Raw genomic sequence first — 17,737 nt, 5'->3', positions numbered from 1 at the left:
ATGCACGTAGTTTATTTCGCGCTTTGATATGAAAGGATACAGGCTACAGCATGCGCTTGCGCCTTTGTGCGTGCAATTGAAAAGCACGCGCTGCGAGCACAGTGCCGTTTCCGTTTTGACTTGTGCCTGGTGCTGAAGTTAAGTGGAGCATGCATCTGAAACGTCTCCCGTTCTCTGTCATTCTGCGACTGAATAAATTCACTTCTTGTCAAGAGAAAAAGTGACAGATGCAGCAGTTGTGAGCGGGGTGGCCAACCCTAGCCCCGCCCCTGTGTTAATTGCGTTAAATATTTTTAACACGTTAAACTGAAAAAAATTAATCGCCTGTGTTAACGCGCTAATTTTGACACCACTAGTATGTTCACATGTCCAAAAAGTAGGATGAGGAGAGAAAGAGAGAGCAAGAAGAGAATGAGGCGAGAAAGAGAGAGAGAGAGCAAGATTTCAGATTTGTGTTACGGTTGTTGTCTTGTACACAATGCATGCATGATGCAAGTTCAGTTAATCAACTCTAAATTCTTGAAATGCATTGTTTTGCATTGACAAATATGTAGTAAAAGTAGAAAATGTGTTTTTATATAAGGAACAATTTGATGAGATCTTCAACTAGTTTTGTATTTTTCAATTTCTTAGAATTCCCTCAGAGCTGCGATTCCAGCATACCATTGATGGCACAGGAGTTGATGCGCAAGATGATTCGGAGGTTTGCCTTAGAGTATGCGTGTAAAAGCCAGGCTCACGAGGGCCTGAATGGCCTAAGTGACACCTCTGAGCTTCTCCCCCATCAACTGGATCCTGATGGGCCTCTGGACCTCACCATCAGCCGAGCTTCTCAGGCCCTGCAAGGTAATCAAGGCTTTTTTTAATGGAAATCACAACAGTTTTCACTTCAAAAGACCAGATTCAGGAGTTTGTAGCTCTGCAAAATTAGATCACTGTTAATATTTAGACATTTTTCATTCTTTTCAGAGAATCTGGTCTATTGACTTTCATGAATTATGCTTATCATTGAAAGGTACACAACTCTGAATAAACGGTGAATTTACTGAGTGTGTGAATATTTAATTACTTGCAATGATCCTGTGCATTTGTCCTCAAACTTGATATTATTTGCTGTTTTTTTTTTTTTTTCATGGATTACTTCTCATAGTTGGAGTACTTGACCTCTCTAAGAAAAACACATCAGCAGAAAATGAAACTACTCAAAGAAAGGTTTCAGGGTGAGTACTTCAAGTTTTGTTTACCAAGTTGTGTGCTTGACTGTTTATCTTCATCCTACCAAAGCCAAAGAAAAGGTTGGTACTAAAATGGTAACATTTTGACCAGTAATATTGATGAGCTTTTTATTCCAGAAAATATTAATTTTATTTCCAATTCTTTGTTTCATTTCTATCGTATCTGATTGTTTTGTGTGAACAAATTCTACTCCTCATACATTTGATACGTTTTATTTTTAATTTAGTGGTTGTTTTGTTGCACTGCCAAAGGGTTGACTCTTTTCTAACTTGTTGGAAGGTAACGTCACATTTACCAGCAGTCAGGGGCTTTACTTGTTCCTTTGTACCGCCTGTATTTATTCATTTGTTTATTGATCTATTCGTTGATTTATGCAATATTATTTTCACATGAGAAAAAAGATACCAGAGTCGTACAAAATGCATCTGCATTGCAAAGATACTGGAAGTAATCCCATAAGCGCTTGTCTTTCTCCACACAATTGACGAGAGACTGTCCTTCCAAGAAGTATCGTTTGCATCCTAAGGCCAAAAACAAAAAGTGTTTTATTCCCAAAAAACTCGAAGGCTTTGTGTTATACAGACAATTGAGAAGCGAGTGATGTTACCAAAAGACAAGGCAGTAAAGGAGTGGACCCTGAGTGTGTCCTGTCATTGGTCCGCTCACCCGTACGTTTCTCATCCTCCCACCCACCTCCCCTTAGGAGACCAATCAGAGAGGACTATTTGGATCGCAGCTCTGAGTTTGCAGAAGGTTTGCTCTCTAAAGCCTTGAAAGATATTCGGTCTGGATCACTGGACATTCACAAAGCAGCCATACTATACGGGATACCTCAGAAAACATTACAGTTTCAGACAGAGGCCTTATTGCCAGAGTGGAAGGCAGGGGAACCATCGATTTTTGGTGACAGTGGCAAGGGCACAGAGGCGGTGTGCCCAACCAATGACACTCGACTCGTCCTGCAGAAGGTAGCAGCATGGGCTCGCTCGCAGTCAGAGCAGTCTGAAGTAAGAAAATGTAAATTTACGTCACCAGAGCACACCGAGCTAAAGTTCCCGGCAGCCGTGACTGCCTCGTCATACCTTCACCACTTAACCTTGCAGAGAATGGTCTCGCAGCTACGGGAGCAGAACGACGGGCCTTTCTCCAGTACCGAGCCAGCCACATCTCCTCAGAGTTCTGCCACTGGGCCAGCTGTGCACATCCGAGTCCCTCAGGTACGCTTAAGTGCTCAGCACAAAGCCCAGCTGGATCTGGCTGGCCTGGTGGATGCGGTATACCAAGCCAACAAAGCCTCTGATGGCTCCACTGCTTTCCACAAGCTGAAGACCGTTCTCCCTAAACAGGGCTTGATCGAAAGCCACTCGGGCCTCGAGTCACGTCTACTCCAGGGTGACATGCCTCCACTGGGTCTGAACATGAAGAACGGGAGCGTTGGCGGAAGCGTCACTGGAAGTGTGGTTGACAGTGGAGATGATGACCGTCGAGACAAGCATCCACGGAAAAAGCGGGGCCGTTATCGGCAATATGACCACGATATCCTGGAGGAGGCCATAGCCATGGTGATTAGTGGGAAGATGAGCGTGTCGAAAGCTCAGGGCATCTATGGGGTGCCACACAGCACCATAGAGTACAAAGTCAAAGAGCGAACGGGCACGCTCAAGACCCCACCAAAAAAGAAGCTCCGTCTTGCTGAAGCAGCAACCTCAGGCTCAGGAAAGTCAGGGACAACAACCAATGCCTCATCTACTGCCTACAAACAGTCTTAACTCAAAACCAAAACCTCAACTATTTCTTAGAGATGGTTTTCACTAAACATCACCTAAACTACAGCCAACAAGGAAGGTTTTTTATTTTATTTTATTTATTTTTTTAAACATGCAGTCCAGGACCTCATTCAGACTTGGAAGATGCACTTGAATCCTCAACCACAGGTTAAATGGTACATTTTATCAAGTTACAAAACATGCCTTTAAAAAAATCTATTCAGGGGTTTCACTGTGGATATCTATATGAATATATTTAAAATATTGTAAAGCACTGTTGATTTTTAAGTTAATTACTCTTTTAAAACTAAGAAATATAATATTCAGGTTTTGTTCATACATAAGCTAATCTCAGCTTAACGATTGTTGTATGCAGCTTTCACACTAATTAGTCTTTGTAGTGACTGGTCATTTCATTTGAAGTCTATCAACAGTATTTTTTATGGTGTCTGTGTGACAGCCTGGTGACAGCATGACTGTAACATCTCTTTTAACTCAACAGTGGGAGATGCCCATCCTTATATGCAATGGGTAGATATAGGTACGAGTTTCCACTCCAGCAAAGGAACAACACTATTATGTAAATAGCACTTTTTGGACTACTATGCTTATTGGCAAGTTGTATTGTATAACATAGATAATTATATCAGTTTTATGAAGTATTAATGAAGTACATTAATCAGGACTGTTGCCAGATCATTGGAGTGAAAGCTTGGACCATCTCATGCTTTTTGTTGTGGGTGAGACTTCCCACATTCTGCACTGATAGTGATTTTATTTTTTTATTTTTGGTAAGTTCAAATACTTATTATTCCACACAACCTCAACCACACACACACAACATTGCTTTATTTTTTTTATTTCTTGCCCTTTTTCATTCCCCCCCTGCAAATCTGCTTAGCAAATCATTTGGGGTAAGTTGGAAATGCAATGTAATGCTGCACAGGAAAAAAACGCTTGATGGCAGTATCAGTGAATGTTTCTTTTACACTGAACAATAGATAGAATACTTTTTCAGCAATTAGAACTACTGAAATCCTCACTCAGTATTCTTTTTTCAGATTTGAATTTCTTCTTTATAATGTTGTGTTGTTCCTCAAACTAAATGCATCCTTGCATTATCCCCCCTGCAAATCTGCTTAGCAAATCATTTGGGGTAAGTTGGAAATGCAATGTAATGCTGCACAGGAAAAAAACGCTTGATGGCAGTATCAGTGAATGTTTCTTTTACACTGAACAATAGATAGAATACTTTTTCAGTAATTAGAACTACTGAAATCCTCACTCAGTATTCTTTTTTCAGATTTGAATTTCTTTCCTCAAACTAAATGCATCCTTGCATTATCTGTCTGCTGAAACCATATCAGTTCAGGGTCATTTTGCCTCTCCACTTACACACTCCATGAATGAAGCAGTTCAGAGTAGAGTGCTGCTGAACACATGGATCAGAATTTCTCCTTGTCCATATTTCATGATGCACTTACAGTGGGACTGAAATGCAAAGCCTGATTCAAGTGCTGCTCTGAATTGCTTTGTTGTCCTGGTTTTTATAGTTTTGCTGCTCTTGGTTGTTGTTTTGTTCATGCTACTGATTACTATAACTTTTAATGGCTTATTATACAACGGTTTCATTTCATGATACTGGTAATTCAACTCCTCAAGTCCATATTTATAGCATGGACGTTTTTTTTTTTTTTTTTACTGTATTTAGAAGCTTGTATAGTTGGAATATAATATTGAGTTGCACTTTACAAAAGTTGCACACATACTTGTGATACAGGTTCTTGTTTCGTACTTGCTATGAAAAATATTGCCATACACTGACTTTGAATGGCATATTTTTTCAGTTATCTGATTCACAAGTATAATTGCAGTGCTTTGCCAAGTGTAGCTGAAACGTAAATTTTGTGATTGAAGCTTTGGAAATATTAACATTTCGATATGCAATGTTAATGTGTTTATCTTTGTGTTGGGAATGTTCTGTAAATGGTTTACCTCTTGTTGTTCCTTAAAGTTAACTTCCCCTTCTTCCTTAAAAAGAGAGAACAGATTTACTGATATATTCTTAATTAATTTAAAGCATTTATCAAAACACCCTGAATGTTCTTCAAAGCTCTTAAAATAACAACTCAGTGCCTGCTCTTACAGCTACTGCTCAGTTATTTTGCAGGCCAGTAGCAGTTTTACATAAATCTTTGGAGAAAAAGAAAATAAGTATTTATATACTACTGTGGATCGTATATAATCTGTATTATGGATTTATATACTGTTACCACAATTACCAATGTAACTTAAATTTTTCAGTTTTTTCTCGGGGATAGATATGTCACAGGCACATTTTCACTTTTAATGTAAAGGGTGGTCATGTAAGAGTTAATGCCATGCAGATTTTTAAAATCATATACATGTATATTGTCAGTGCTGCGCTCTTATTTTCATTATATAGGATACTGTTAGGTTTCCTTTGGGGAATGCAGATCTCTGTTATTTCTCTTTTGTGTTCTAATTATACTTAATATTGTGTCTTGTATAATTTCAGTCCAAAAACATTAGTATTCTCAGGGTAACAACAGTCCTATTGAAACATAGCGCATGATTGTGTTAGAACTGTTCTTTTATATAAAAATAAGGGCCCTTAGGATTCTTTTATAGAGCCAAATATGGTTCATTCAAAGCCAATTTGTTTTCTCCCATATTATGGGGACAGTTTGTTCAGGAGTGGTTACAGGCATATAAAATTATTTAAATTGTGTTTAACTCTTTTCCCTCTCAAAACAGTTTGGCTTGATTTATAGATGGATCATTAAATAGATAAATATCACCAATTTAGGCCTTTCCAAGTATGTGTAATTTCATATTCATAACGTGTGCAGGATATGAATCTTTTGCAATCAGTTATTTATGCATATTTGTTGCACTATGATTGATTTTGTATTATTCCCTCTAATTCTAATATCTAATTGTATGTGTTGTGTTATTCCTTTCGATGTAATCAGAATATGAAGTTTAAATGTTGTGTTAGTTTTGTGTTGAAGCACTTTGTTGCTCTTGCACATTGATATGTGAAATGCTTTACTGCATTTGCATGCATACGTGAGTTTCATGTCCTGTAATGTTTCTCAACATGTGACTTTTTTTTTTTTAATCCCAGGCAGATTGATATATATTTAATCTTTATGACGTTTTGATCAACTTGAAATGGGGGGAAAACTAAAAGCTAATTGGTCATTTAAGCATGTATTTGTGTCTGAAATATATTTGGTGTGGTCTCATTTGTAACATTTCAGGATTAGGGTAAGGTTAATCAAAGCAAGAATTAAATTAATTGTAATAAGATGGAAATACTGAAGGCATATTACTCCAGTGTGTTTTAATATCCTACATTTTAAAACTGTGCAATTTACAGTATATAATTTTTTTATTATTATTCTCTAACGTTTCCCTCCATCCCTTAACAAATCTGTGTTACCCCCTTGGGGTAGTTTTATTTTAATTTCAAAATAGACGACATATTGCCTGCAAATGTTGTTGGTTTGTAATTGGTTTTATCAAGAGACACATTGATTCATCAGGAAACAAAATTATTCAGGTTTGATTAAAATAATTAAATATTCTGTATAGTTTTCCTGAGTGTAAGCGTTGCTACAATCGCCATCCTTTGCCTTCAAGTTACCAATAAAAAATTGTTCCATGTACAGAGGTGTTTGTACTTTGTTGTAAATTTCTAATACATGCATAAACTTGACTGAGGTGGAATACTTTATCTGTGGCATTTACACATTTTTAATTCTGCATATATATGACCACAACATGCAATGCAATGCCATGTGGTGCCTTTAACAAAATGAGGAGTGCTCTTTTAAATATAGCTATGCAAACTTTATAATTCTGGAATATGTCTTTTTGGTAGGATTTTGTTAATCGTTTAATCCAATTCAAATGTATTGCACATTACAACAGAGTAAAAAATACAAAGAGATGAGAGGTGAAGCTCAGCTCACATTCATGAAAAGCTAATTATGTCAGTTATTGAGTAATGACTTAACACAATTTATTTTGGTTTGTAATTGGTTTTATCAAGAGACACATTGATTCATCAGGAAACAAAATTATTCAGGTTTGATTAAAATAATTAAATATTCTGTATAGTTTTCCTGAGTGTAAGCGTTGCTACAATCGCCATCCTTTGCCTTCAAGTTACCAATAAAAAATTGTTCCATGTACAGAGGTGTTTGTACTTTGTTGTAAATTTCTAATACATGCATAAACTTGACTGAGGTGGAATACTTTATCTGTGGCATTTACACATTTTTAATTCTGCATATATATGACCACAACATGCAATGCAATGCCATGTGGTGCCTTTAACAAAATGAGGAGTGCTCTTTTAAATATAGCTATGCAAACTTTATAATTCTGGAATATGTCTTTTTGGTAGGATTTTGTTAATCGTTTAATCCAATTCAAATGTATTGCACATTACAACAGAGTAAAAAATAAAAAGAGATGAGAGGTGAAGCTCAGCTCACATTCATGAAAAGCTAATTATGTCAGTGATTGAGTAATGACTTAACACAATTTATTTATGTAGTTCCTTAGGGCCAAGTGTGGAAGACCGGTCCAGACTGGAGAAGGAAGGTGGTTCTAAAGCTCCAGTGGTCTGGAGAGTCACTGTGTTGGAGAAGGTCCTGTCTTCGCTTTGTTCCCATCATAGACTGCTACTCTATCATTTTTTAAAGGACACGCAGGAAGATTATAACATCTCTGTAACACTGCGGGATGCTCACAGAAGACAGTTTAAGGCTGGCTCTCTCTGTTGCCATGCTGATAAAAAATCACTTAATGAGGCCCCAATACTTTCATTAAGTGACTGCTCAGTAACTGCTGGCATTTGTTGCAGAAAAGCTTGTAGGCTTCCAGCAAATGCATTTTCTCCTCTATGCGTCTGTCTGAGGAACATTCATGGCAATTCCTGCCAAAATACATCTATGGCATGTGTTGGCCAAGATATCTGTTCTAATCCCACTGTTTGTTGTACTCACTTAAAACTACCCTCATGCCAGCTTCAGCACAATGGTGATCATACCTACATTTCTCATGTAAGAGAAACTCTAATCACCCATCAGGGTGATTGTAACTCTCACAATAGATGCAAAGGAAGCCGTAGCCCCTCCCCACCACCACTATCACCAAAGCCAGTGGACCTGGACTGTAAAATGGCTGTCAAGTCCAGTATCTTACAAATTCAGGACTGCAAGTCATTAAACATGGCACCTCCTTCTCTCTTACCTCACAGAACCGAGGATGAAGATACAGCTTTGTACTCTAACACTTCTCTTCGTGTGGGATCTCCTGATGAATGTTGTGAAAAGGTTGTACTGTTGCATACACAAGCAGAGAAGGAGAATGATCACCAGTGTGGGTCTTTTATAGGAGATCTAATGGATAGAGTCACTGAAAAGCTCAGAAGTATCCAACCTTCAGAGAAGGAACAAAATCATCTTACCCATGCCAGTCAAATCTCCAAGACAGATGACACACATTTGACAGAGATAATAACAACTGTGCTACACAACAGTAGTGACAAAGATTACAACCTTAATGAGCTTTTACGACAGCATGTAGCCACCGAACAGCGATCCCCTCAGACACGTTCACGTAAGAGACTGGAAACGTTAGTTGCCATGAGCAAGTCACCTGATCTTCCATCATCAAGAAGACAAAGCTTACAAATCAAAAGAGATCTGGCCAGACTTAGTCCATCATATTTTAAGAGGAATATAGGGTTTGAGAGAGATAGGTCCTTAAAAACTGTTAAAGCTGCACAGCTAACATGCTCTCTTGTTGAACAATCTGATTGTAGAAAGTTGGACAGAATACCTAGGACAGTGGACTCAAAGCCTGTAAAAGATACCTTAGAAAATTTTACTACATATGCACAAACTAAGGAGACACTGAATAAACAAAAGAGCCAAGAAACTCAACCCCAACATGCATGTCTTGAAGAACCACTGCCTCTTGATGAGAGGGCACAATTGCAAACAACTGATAGTGACCGGAAGGTAAAAGCAAAAACTCATGAAGAGAAAAATCTGACTGTTCAAGTTGGAAGAGCCAAACGAAATATTGTACCACCTCAGCGTTTCTCTTCCTATGTTACTGAGCCACGGAAAATGTATTTTGCAGCCTGTTTTTCAGAAAGTATATTCACCAAGAATCCCCCTGAGGACAGTACCTCAACAGCCCTTGGCGCTACAGAAGAAATTGCCTGGCAAAGTGATATATGTGACAAACAGCCTTTTCAGACTGAGGATAAACGAGAAGACTGTGATGTGCCACAGAATATAACTTCATCAAAAGATGCGATTTCATCCAAAAAAGAGCCACCGTGTGAGCACAAGGATAATGGAAGGAATCCTGATAAAGATAGTGCAAGAAAAAGGAAACCATGCCAGAATTCTACTTCACCATCAAAAAGATCTAAACGCCATAAGACCAACAGTCTAAACACTGACTCGCACAGTCCTACTGAAACTATGTCTGACTTTACTACCAATGAGAGTGGACAAGAAGCTAAAGCAAGCCTGTCTGGACTGAAATATGATAGTCCAATAAAGCTCATGTTTGTTTCCTTTGTGACAGGTGAAGACGGTGTAAAATATACTCTCAAAGCAGCTGCCTCAGGCTCAAATTCCCATGGAGAGATGTTTGATCCATGCGTGGAATCCTCATGGGCAGGTAGTGCCATCGATGAACATTTCCAGGATTCAGTCCTTGAATTAGCTCCAGGGAGAACTGTTGAACATGGTGGGAACAAGTGCACTTCATCAAAAGTGGTTTCACTTGATGCAGTATTGCCCAGTTGTTCAAACAATGAAGATGAAATCCAAGAAACACTACCAATTGTACATCAAACGTCTCCAGTAAAAAGGCGTCCTGGGCGCCCCAAAAAAATAGGACCACATATTGTGAAGTCTGTGAAACGTCCCATCGGCAGACCTCCAAAACCCAAAATAACTTCAACTGGTACAACCGGTTCCAGTGCAGTAAATCATAAGACAACAGAAATGCCTTCTAAGGATGATGGAAACAAAAATCTAAAAATCACCATAGTGAATGGAAGATCAAGAAGGGCAAAAAGGGCAAAAAGAGTAGTTTCTGAAGATTTGAGCAATATCCCAGAACATCAACATGTTTTTGAACTATTAAATGGTGGCACGTACAGTGAAACATGTTCTGGAAAGACTAGTAGTAATGATCAAATGACCAAGGAACTGCTTAAAGATCACCATTTTGTTATGCCTATTGAAGACAGGAAATGTGTCTCTTCGAGCAGCAACATCAAATGTCAAAGACAGAGTGACACAGCAGTGTCAAGAAAACCAGGAAGACCTCCCAAAGTCAAAATTGCTGGGATCTCTGTCACTGTCACCACAGGGTCACCAAGGCAAAGAAAGATACATATAAAAAGGGGCACAAAAGATTCACATCTGCTCAGAAAGTCTCTTCTCGTTGAAATTCAACCTTCCAAAGAGCAGAAGACAATCTGCAATCCTACTGACATTCACAAGGATATAGGGGATGCACCAAAAGAACATAGTCAGAATACCAGAGGGCAGCTCATACCAGTGAGGCATTCTGTTAGAGAACGGAAACCCTCCGTTCATTTGCTCCACTCTGTCGCTACTGCCAGATCCTGCGCATTGGTTCGCAGGTCACGAAAACTACTGCTTAATAAGGTTAGCTGTGAGTCCAGCCAGAATACAAAGAAAAGACAAGAGCAAGAAGAGTTCCCAAAAAATGCACTTTCCACAAGGACCAAGAATGTCAGTTGCATACAAGACGTTCGTTTTTCTACCATTTCGATGGACTCAATTTTTTCATCAAATGAGGGATTCAGGTGGTGGCCCACCTTAGCATCACCTGAAACTTTAAATGAAGAGTTAGCTAGGAGAATCAGGCTAATGTCCAACACTTGGGTATCAGATGTCCTCGAGGCTAACAAGTCAGGAGAGATTAAATCCGATCTTAAACCAAACACTTGTGAGAAGTTTAGAGGTTCTGCTAAGAAGTCTGCTTCTGCCATCAAAATGCTTTTTGAGAGAAACTATAATATGGAGAAGCTCTGTACTTGGTTTATGCAGTCCACAGAAACCCAGTCCCTTGCTATTGTAAAGAAGACCACTGCAAGAAATCCCAAGGATGTCTTTCACTACAACCTCAGCAGACCCAATTGCAAAGGCAATGTTTGCCCAAGTCCACAAGCAGAGAGACTCCGGAAACATGTCAAGAAATTTGCTAAAGTTGTCCCAAAGAGTCCGTCAATGCACAAGCAAGCACAAGAAATGCTGTCCAAGTCAACAAGGTCACAAGCCAAGAGAAAGCTTTTTAATACATCATTTAAACAGAGGCATGACGTTAGGCATAGAATGTCTAGGTCTAGAAGCACATGGGTTGTCTATAGAGCAGCTCTGCTTAGAGCGAGGCTAAAGTGTAAAACCAGGCCTAGGATAACATTAGGTGGTGATATGGCACACAAAGTGTTTCGTGACCAGATGAGGACAAGGACTTCAGGTGCTGAGACTCTAGAATTATGGAAAGAAATGCCTAACCTGGTAGGTAAGACATCCAGACCAGTCACGAAAGTTCAAAATGCATTAAAGCTTCTAGTCAAAACTCCTCAGAAAATGACTGGGATTGCCAATATTTCAAAGCAGAACAGAATCAGCTCCAAAGCTTGGAGTCCAGAGTCCCTAAAGCAGTGCAGGGTGTTTCTGAAAAAGATCAACTCCCCAAACACAAAGTCAGCGACAGAGGAATGTAACATTTGCACAGTAAAGCTTTATGATGTCTCGCATCAAGAGGACAATGAGGATGTTTTGGTGGGAGGGACACCTCCCAGTACAGTTAACTTTCCAATACAGCTGCACTCATCCCCAAAAAGCCAGAGCAAGGGAGGAAGAAAAAGAGGCAAACGGAAAAGTTGGAGCACAAGTCCATCTCCCCCAACAAAAATGCTCAGACAATCAAGGAGCAGCAGGGGTGTTCTAGGAGCAAGGTGGTGTGACTTTGTGCTCGGTAAGTCATCTTTTAGCATTATTTCGTTATGCCTGAAACATACTCTATGCAAGTGCAAATTCTAGGTACAAAAGCTCGGTTTTGAGCATCATAGTGTTAGATCATGCCTCCACGCCAGAAATATCTGATCCAGCACCAGACACCAGATCCTGTCAGAAAATATGTTTTGTCTGGTAACAGAACAACTAGTCACCAAAATTGTCTAATACCCAAAATCTGTTAACGAGTCCTGTCTGGTACTCAAAACTGTATTAACACTCTTCTATAAGCCAAGAAGTTGACTGAGTAAAGCCAGCGAAGAGCAGAAGCAGGAGATGAAGTGATGATATAAAAGGAGCAGAGTTTATTGAATAGTCTTAGTTGCGTATGTTTCTATGCTCAGACTTCGTCTGAAAAATACAAATCCAACAAGTGTCATTACACCACAAGCAATAGCAATGGAAAATTATGGTTTCACAACATTGTCCCATGACATTAAAAACCATGAAGACATTCTCTTATCTAGTACACAAATACAAATATCCCTTGAAACCACACAATCATAAGACTGAACAACGGGAAAATTATATAAAGAATAATTTATGACTAATCAATTAATGAATCAAATATACTAATCGAAATTAGTATATAAATGGTTAAAATGATTATTATAAATGATTATAAATTTGTGAATAAATGGAGAATAAACAAATATAAAAAAGTAAAACGACAAATATATTGTTGCTCTCTTGAAGCAAAACAGTTTGCATTTGAGGATCCTTAGATCTTTCGTTGGCAGAGCACGTTTAAAGAGATTTTTTCTAAGTTATACTTAACTGAATAATAACCCATCCAGTTTAACGTCAAGAGATATTTGAATGTAACTCACTCTGAAAGTAGTAGAGGTTTGTTCCTGCCAGACCAGTGCAACAGCCCATGTCAAATAAGTTCAACCTGACTGTTGTGTTGACCAAGCACTCCTATCTGCATACTGGGATAAAGTATGTTTCTGGCTTCTGTAAAGAATGCTTTGATATTAGATTGAAAAGTTAGATTTTTTTGTCTTTGCAGTGTTTACTTTGTATTGATTCTGGTAGTGTGGTACCATTATGGTCTGCTTTCAAAAGTATACTTATTGTTTTTTTTAATCAGATAAGGGTTTAAAAACCGCACGTTCTGTATATACACTATTTTCTTTGAGAACTCAAATCTAAATGTCTTCAATTTGTGCTTTTCAGGGTCATTGAAATAACTTGGGACCAGTTTTTGGGGAAGACATTTTCTTGAACTCTATCATAAGGTGCCTTTCAACAGTGGTCTGGCTGAGTATCACAAGCATTATGACACGCAACCTCAGCAAGCGTCATGTAGCAAAAAAACAAAAACAACTTTAAGACACTTGTTGCACTATTTAAACTTTTGTTTTTATGTTTGTAAAATGTTTTATTTACCTTTTAAAGTCTACTTTGAATTTTAATTTTGATGCAGACCACGAGAAGATCTAGTTACATGAAGGAGAATCAAAGGTTACAAGAGCATTATGTTGTTTGGTTTGCCCAAATCTCATAGCAGAGTTTAACATTTAGGCAAACTTTTATATTATTCTGGAGAAGACAAGTTCATTTAACTTTTAAAAAAAATATATTTTGTTGTAAGAGATCTTTAAATGGGATTTTTGTGAATATTTCAGTTTTTAAACATTGCTGAAGTTTTTAAGTTGGGAATATATTTGTCTTTTCTTATGTGCCGTTAATGTGTCAGACAAAAACTGCCCACTTAAAATAATTACAATGCATTATGGAATTTGAAAATGGTGGTAGTGTCTGTATATCTCCTCTTATCCTGTATTTATGGAAACCTCCTGTGAATTTAGACTCTTTGCCAAGTTGTGGAAAATCATTTAAGCATTAATTTACATCCAGGTTCATGTCCTTGTTGCACTACCAAACTGCTACCTGTTCCGTTTTATTCCTGACTAAAACCATTGTTATAATGTAGTGTTTTTGGTGCAATGTTTTGCTCTCAGAAAGATGTAAGATTCTATTTCCCTTTCTTTTAAATTAAAAGCTTTTAAGATGATCCAGAGGCAAATGCTCCACATTGTTTCTTAAATACAAAAACTTATGTTGTGCAAATCTTAATTTGTGATCTATTGCAGTATGTGACACCTACCTCCTGAAATCTACTGGTAAGGAATGGTAGATTGGTCTAAACTGATAAACCCTTTGTTGTAACCATGTCATTCATTTAGACCGCTACCAAAAACATTCTAACTGGTTTTACAGCCTGTATGTTTGCTTGTTTAGTTAGTTATTTAAATACTGTGTTAGCTCTAGTTTCCGTCTGCTGTTACTTGTTACCAATCTGTGGCCCTGCCCCTAAGTATGTAGAAGGTTAAAATTGCCCTATTATGGCGTTGATGTCCGCTTAGTTCATTTAGGTTCCTTGTAACAAAACTGGTGTACAAGTTTAGTCAGTGCTACACTTAGTCCACCTTAGATGTAATTAGATGCATAAAATGTTCGTTTGTCACCTAGTTTATTCTATTAGATTTAAACCATTGTCTGGATATCTGTCAGTGTTAGCTCTAGTTTCCGTCTGCTGTTACTTGTTACCAATCTGTGGCCCTGCCCCGAAGTATGTAGAAGGTTAAAATTGCCCTATTATGGCGTTGATGTCCGCTTAGTTCATTTAGGTTCCTTGTAACAAAACTGGTGTACAAGTTTAGTCGGTGCTACACTTAGTCCACCTTAGATGCATAAAATGTTTGTTTGTCACCTAGTTTATTCTATTAGATTTAAACCATTGTCTGGATATCTGTCAGCTAGAGGCGCTTGAGAAACTGCTGAAATTATTTACATCATATACATACTCTGTGCCAACATAAAGAGGCTTCCATCAACTGCTTTAGGGCCTCAATAACCATTCAACCTGCTGGAGTAATCCAAAAACTGTGTCAAAAGTACAGACAAAAATGGTGCATTATCTTTATACCTATTCCAACCATATGCTGGAGTTGAAGCTTATGAAAATTGTCAGAAGGCCTTCTGTATATTGTCTCATGTTCAGATCTGCCATTTTGAAGTTTTGGCCACTGTAAACTTGTTACCTGGTGCTACATGTTGTACATAAACATGCAAATTATGACACGCATTGTATTTTCTCTGTTTTTATACTTGCCTTCAAAGAAGTCGTCTCAATCGTTAGAACAATAAAAGCTCTTGCAAACATTTTGAGTAATTGTGTTATAGGTTTAAACATTTTTATTCAGACTAAAAAATGTATACAAATGAAAGCGTTTTTTTTACTTTCAAATATTAGCCATTATTAACACCAACTGTTTATAGTAGGATCAGTTTCCTTAAAATACCAATTATAAAAAGGGAAGTTTGGCTTACTAGCTCTTACACTTTTTTTTACTGCTCAGCCTTGAGCAAGTAAATGAATGTTAACATGACTCCTACCCAAAGATAACCTCTTAAGTATGACATTCATTTTGACAAGACCTTATTCCAGGTTGAAACTGTAAATAGTCAGACTAAACAGTTACACTAGTCTCTTTGTATTAAAATTTAGCAGTATATAATTTCTTAGGTAAATCTAAAGAAACTGTAGGATGTAATTGGGCAAAAGTAGACCTTCTTAAGTAATCCACTCTTATGAACCATTGTCCTCCTGGTTCATAAGGGCAGTCAGATGCTGCTTTGTTTTATCCAAAGCAGCAATCTTGGCACGGCGACTTGGTCGCACTGATGAAGGTGCTTCAGGAACATTCTCTTCATCACTATAGAAAGATTAGATGGAACACAAAAAGATAAGCAACCTACTAAATGAAAAATGTACATTTGAAATTAAAACAATTAGTTAAGAAGCAGAATAAACCAACCCCTTCATCAGAGGACAACTCTGCTTTCCTGGCTTTCTTCCGGCCTGACCTGATATGTATCCAAAATAATCGATATTGAATCGAATCGAATCGTGAAATTTGTCAAAACCCAGCCCTATTATTTACATCAAATACTTTAATTCAATGTAGAATAATGAATTTGAACAATTTTAAATGTTATATAACTTACACAATTACATTAAAATAAATAAATAAAATAATAATAACAATATTATATATATATATATATATACACACACACACACAATTATGTATAATAAAGAATTATGAATCTGCACAATTATACCCCCTCTTTCAAACTACTTCATAGTAGCTCCACCAACACTCGCCACAGAGTGAATTCGCATACTAAACTATATGGGTCTAAAAACATCAAAGTTAGTTGGATAAAGACTGGTAAAATGTGTTAGCTAGTACCTCCAGTGTTCTCATCCAAGGTAAGCAAAGTTGTGTCCTGATTACCGCCTGATTTGGAACAACAATCTCCATTTAGCTGGTTACAAAGCTTCTCAATAACCCTTGAACAGTACTTATCTTTCACTTCCTGTAACCCACACACACACAAGAGAAACAGTCACTCAATCATAATTGCTTACCTTAATGGCAATCTAATCTGACAGAATATTTCATTAATTTCACATCAATTTCTGCTTAATCTGCAGCTTTTATCCAATGTTTCTTTTCAACCATTTACAAATTCACAAAAGATACATAACTATGGAAGTACCTGTAAAATATATTTTAACAGGAGTTGCAATTCACTGTTAGCAGGCCCAGGTTCAGTGTTAATCTCCAGCCAGCTGAGAGTTTTACAGTACAGACGCACCTCAGGAGCAGAAATGTCCCTCAAGATTTCATGACAAATACACACTCCCAGAGAGTCATGCACAGACACAGCCTGCAAAAAAAAGTTCATTTACGAAATGAAATGATCATTTACATAATACATAGTGATTTGAACACAACCCATTAATGTTATTTTTGTAAGCGTGCATGTATATTCAAGTGTACCTGTACGGCAGCCGGTTGCACAAGAGCGCTGGGTCGTGTTAGTTCAACAAACAGTTCAGCACGTTGGATGCGTCTACCTCAGACAATGGAGATGTCACAGGAGCATTGAACAGAGTTCTCATGGTTGGTAGAAAACTCTCCTCCACACACTCTTGATTTGTTCTAGTGTACAACAATTACAGTAACAACTATAAATACCTGTCTGTGCTGTTACAATATTCTTAAATGTTAAATGGCAGCATGAACATGTGAAGAGTTCCAATGCAAAAGCCTCTAAAAGCCATCTTGGTCAAAAATGAGATAAACGATACGGAGTGAATGCTCTCCACATTTAGTATATGTTCATCAAGTACTTTCACTTCAAATGTGCTAAATCCCAGCCTTAACCCATTCAGAAGTACCAGTACTTACATAGAAACCTATAGATAGTAGCCAGAAAGAAATGCTAATTTTAAAGATAAACGTCAGACGTACTTAGAGGCTTTTGCATCTGAACTCTTCATGTACACTTATTACATTAAAGGGTTAGCTCAATAAATAACAATTTTCATTTTTGGATGAACTATCCCTTTAAATAAAATACGCTAAATATTTACGATTAAGGAAGGGAGAATCTCCCAGCAAGTATACCTGCTGGCCCGGGCATACAGCTGTAAGAATACCCCCAGGCAATGGCGTAGTCTTTGGTCATCCTCCGTTACAGGATTGTACCACAGCAGAACCAGACGTGACAGCAGCTTTGGGCATAGAATTCTCCCAC

The 17,737-nt window shown here is 37.9% G+C and overlaps 2 protein-coding genes and 1 pseudogene across 2 annotated transcripts; 2 read left to right on the top strand and 1 right to left on the bottom strand.

Moving 5' to 3' along the window:
- Positions 1–638: 638 nt before the first annotated feature.
- LOC107724150 (ligand-dependent nuclear receptor corepressor-like protein) lies at positions 639–4,097 on the top strand. Its single transcript, XM_016532954.1, has 3 exons — positions 639–846; positions 1,151–1,220; positions 1,940–4,097. The coding sequence occupies exons 1-3, from the start codon at positions 669–671 to the stop codon at positions 3,003–3,005; spliced, it is 1,314 nt and encodes a 437-aa protein (XP_016388440.1). The 5' UTR covers positions 639–668; the 3' UTR covers positions 3,006–4,097.
- Positions 4,098–7,576: 3,479 nt separating this feature from the next.
- On the top strand, positions 7,577–13,678 carry LOC107724149 (uncharacterized). Its single transcript, XM_016532953.1, has 2 exons — positions 7,577–12,080; positions 13,298–13,678. The coding sequence occupies exons 1-2, from the start codon at positions 7,991–7,993 to the stop codon at positions 13,309–13,311; spliced, it is 4,104 nt and encodes a 1,367-aa protein (XP_016388439.1). The 5' UTR covers positions 7,577–7,990; the 3' UTR covers positions 13,312–13,678.
- Positions 13,679–15,275: 1,597 nt separating this feature from the next.
- Positions 15,276–17,730, bottom strand: LOC107724147 (condensin complex subunit 3-like; annotated as a pseudogene).
- Between the last annotated feature and the right edge of the window lie 7 nt (positions 17,731–17,737).

Source organism: Sinocyclocheilus rhinocerous, unplaced genomic scaffold (assembly GCF_001515625.1).
Source record: "Sinocyclocheilus rhinocerous isolate Xijiao unplaced genomic scaffold, SAMN03320098_v1.1 scaffold2200, whole genome shotgun sequence".
Taxonomy (NCBI): domain Eukaryota; kingdom Metazoa; phylum Chordata; class Actinopteri; order Cypriniformes; family Cyprinidae; genus Sinocyclocheilus; species Sinocyclocheilus rhinocerous.
Note: the sequence above shows the minus strand (reverse complement) of the source record. Positions and strands in the feature narration are given on the sequence as shown.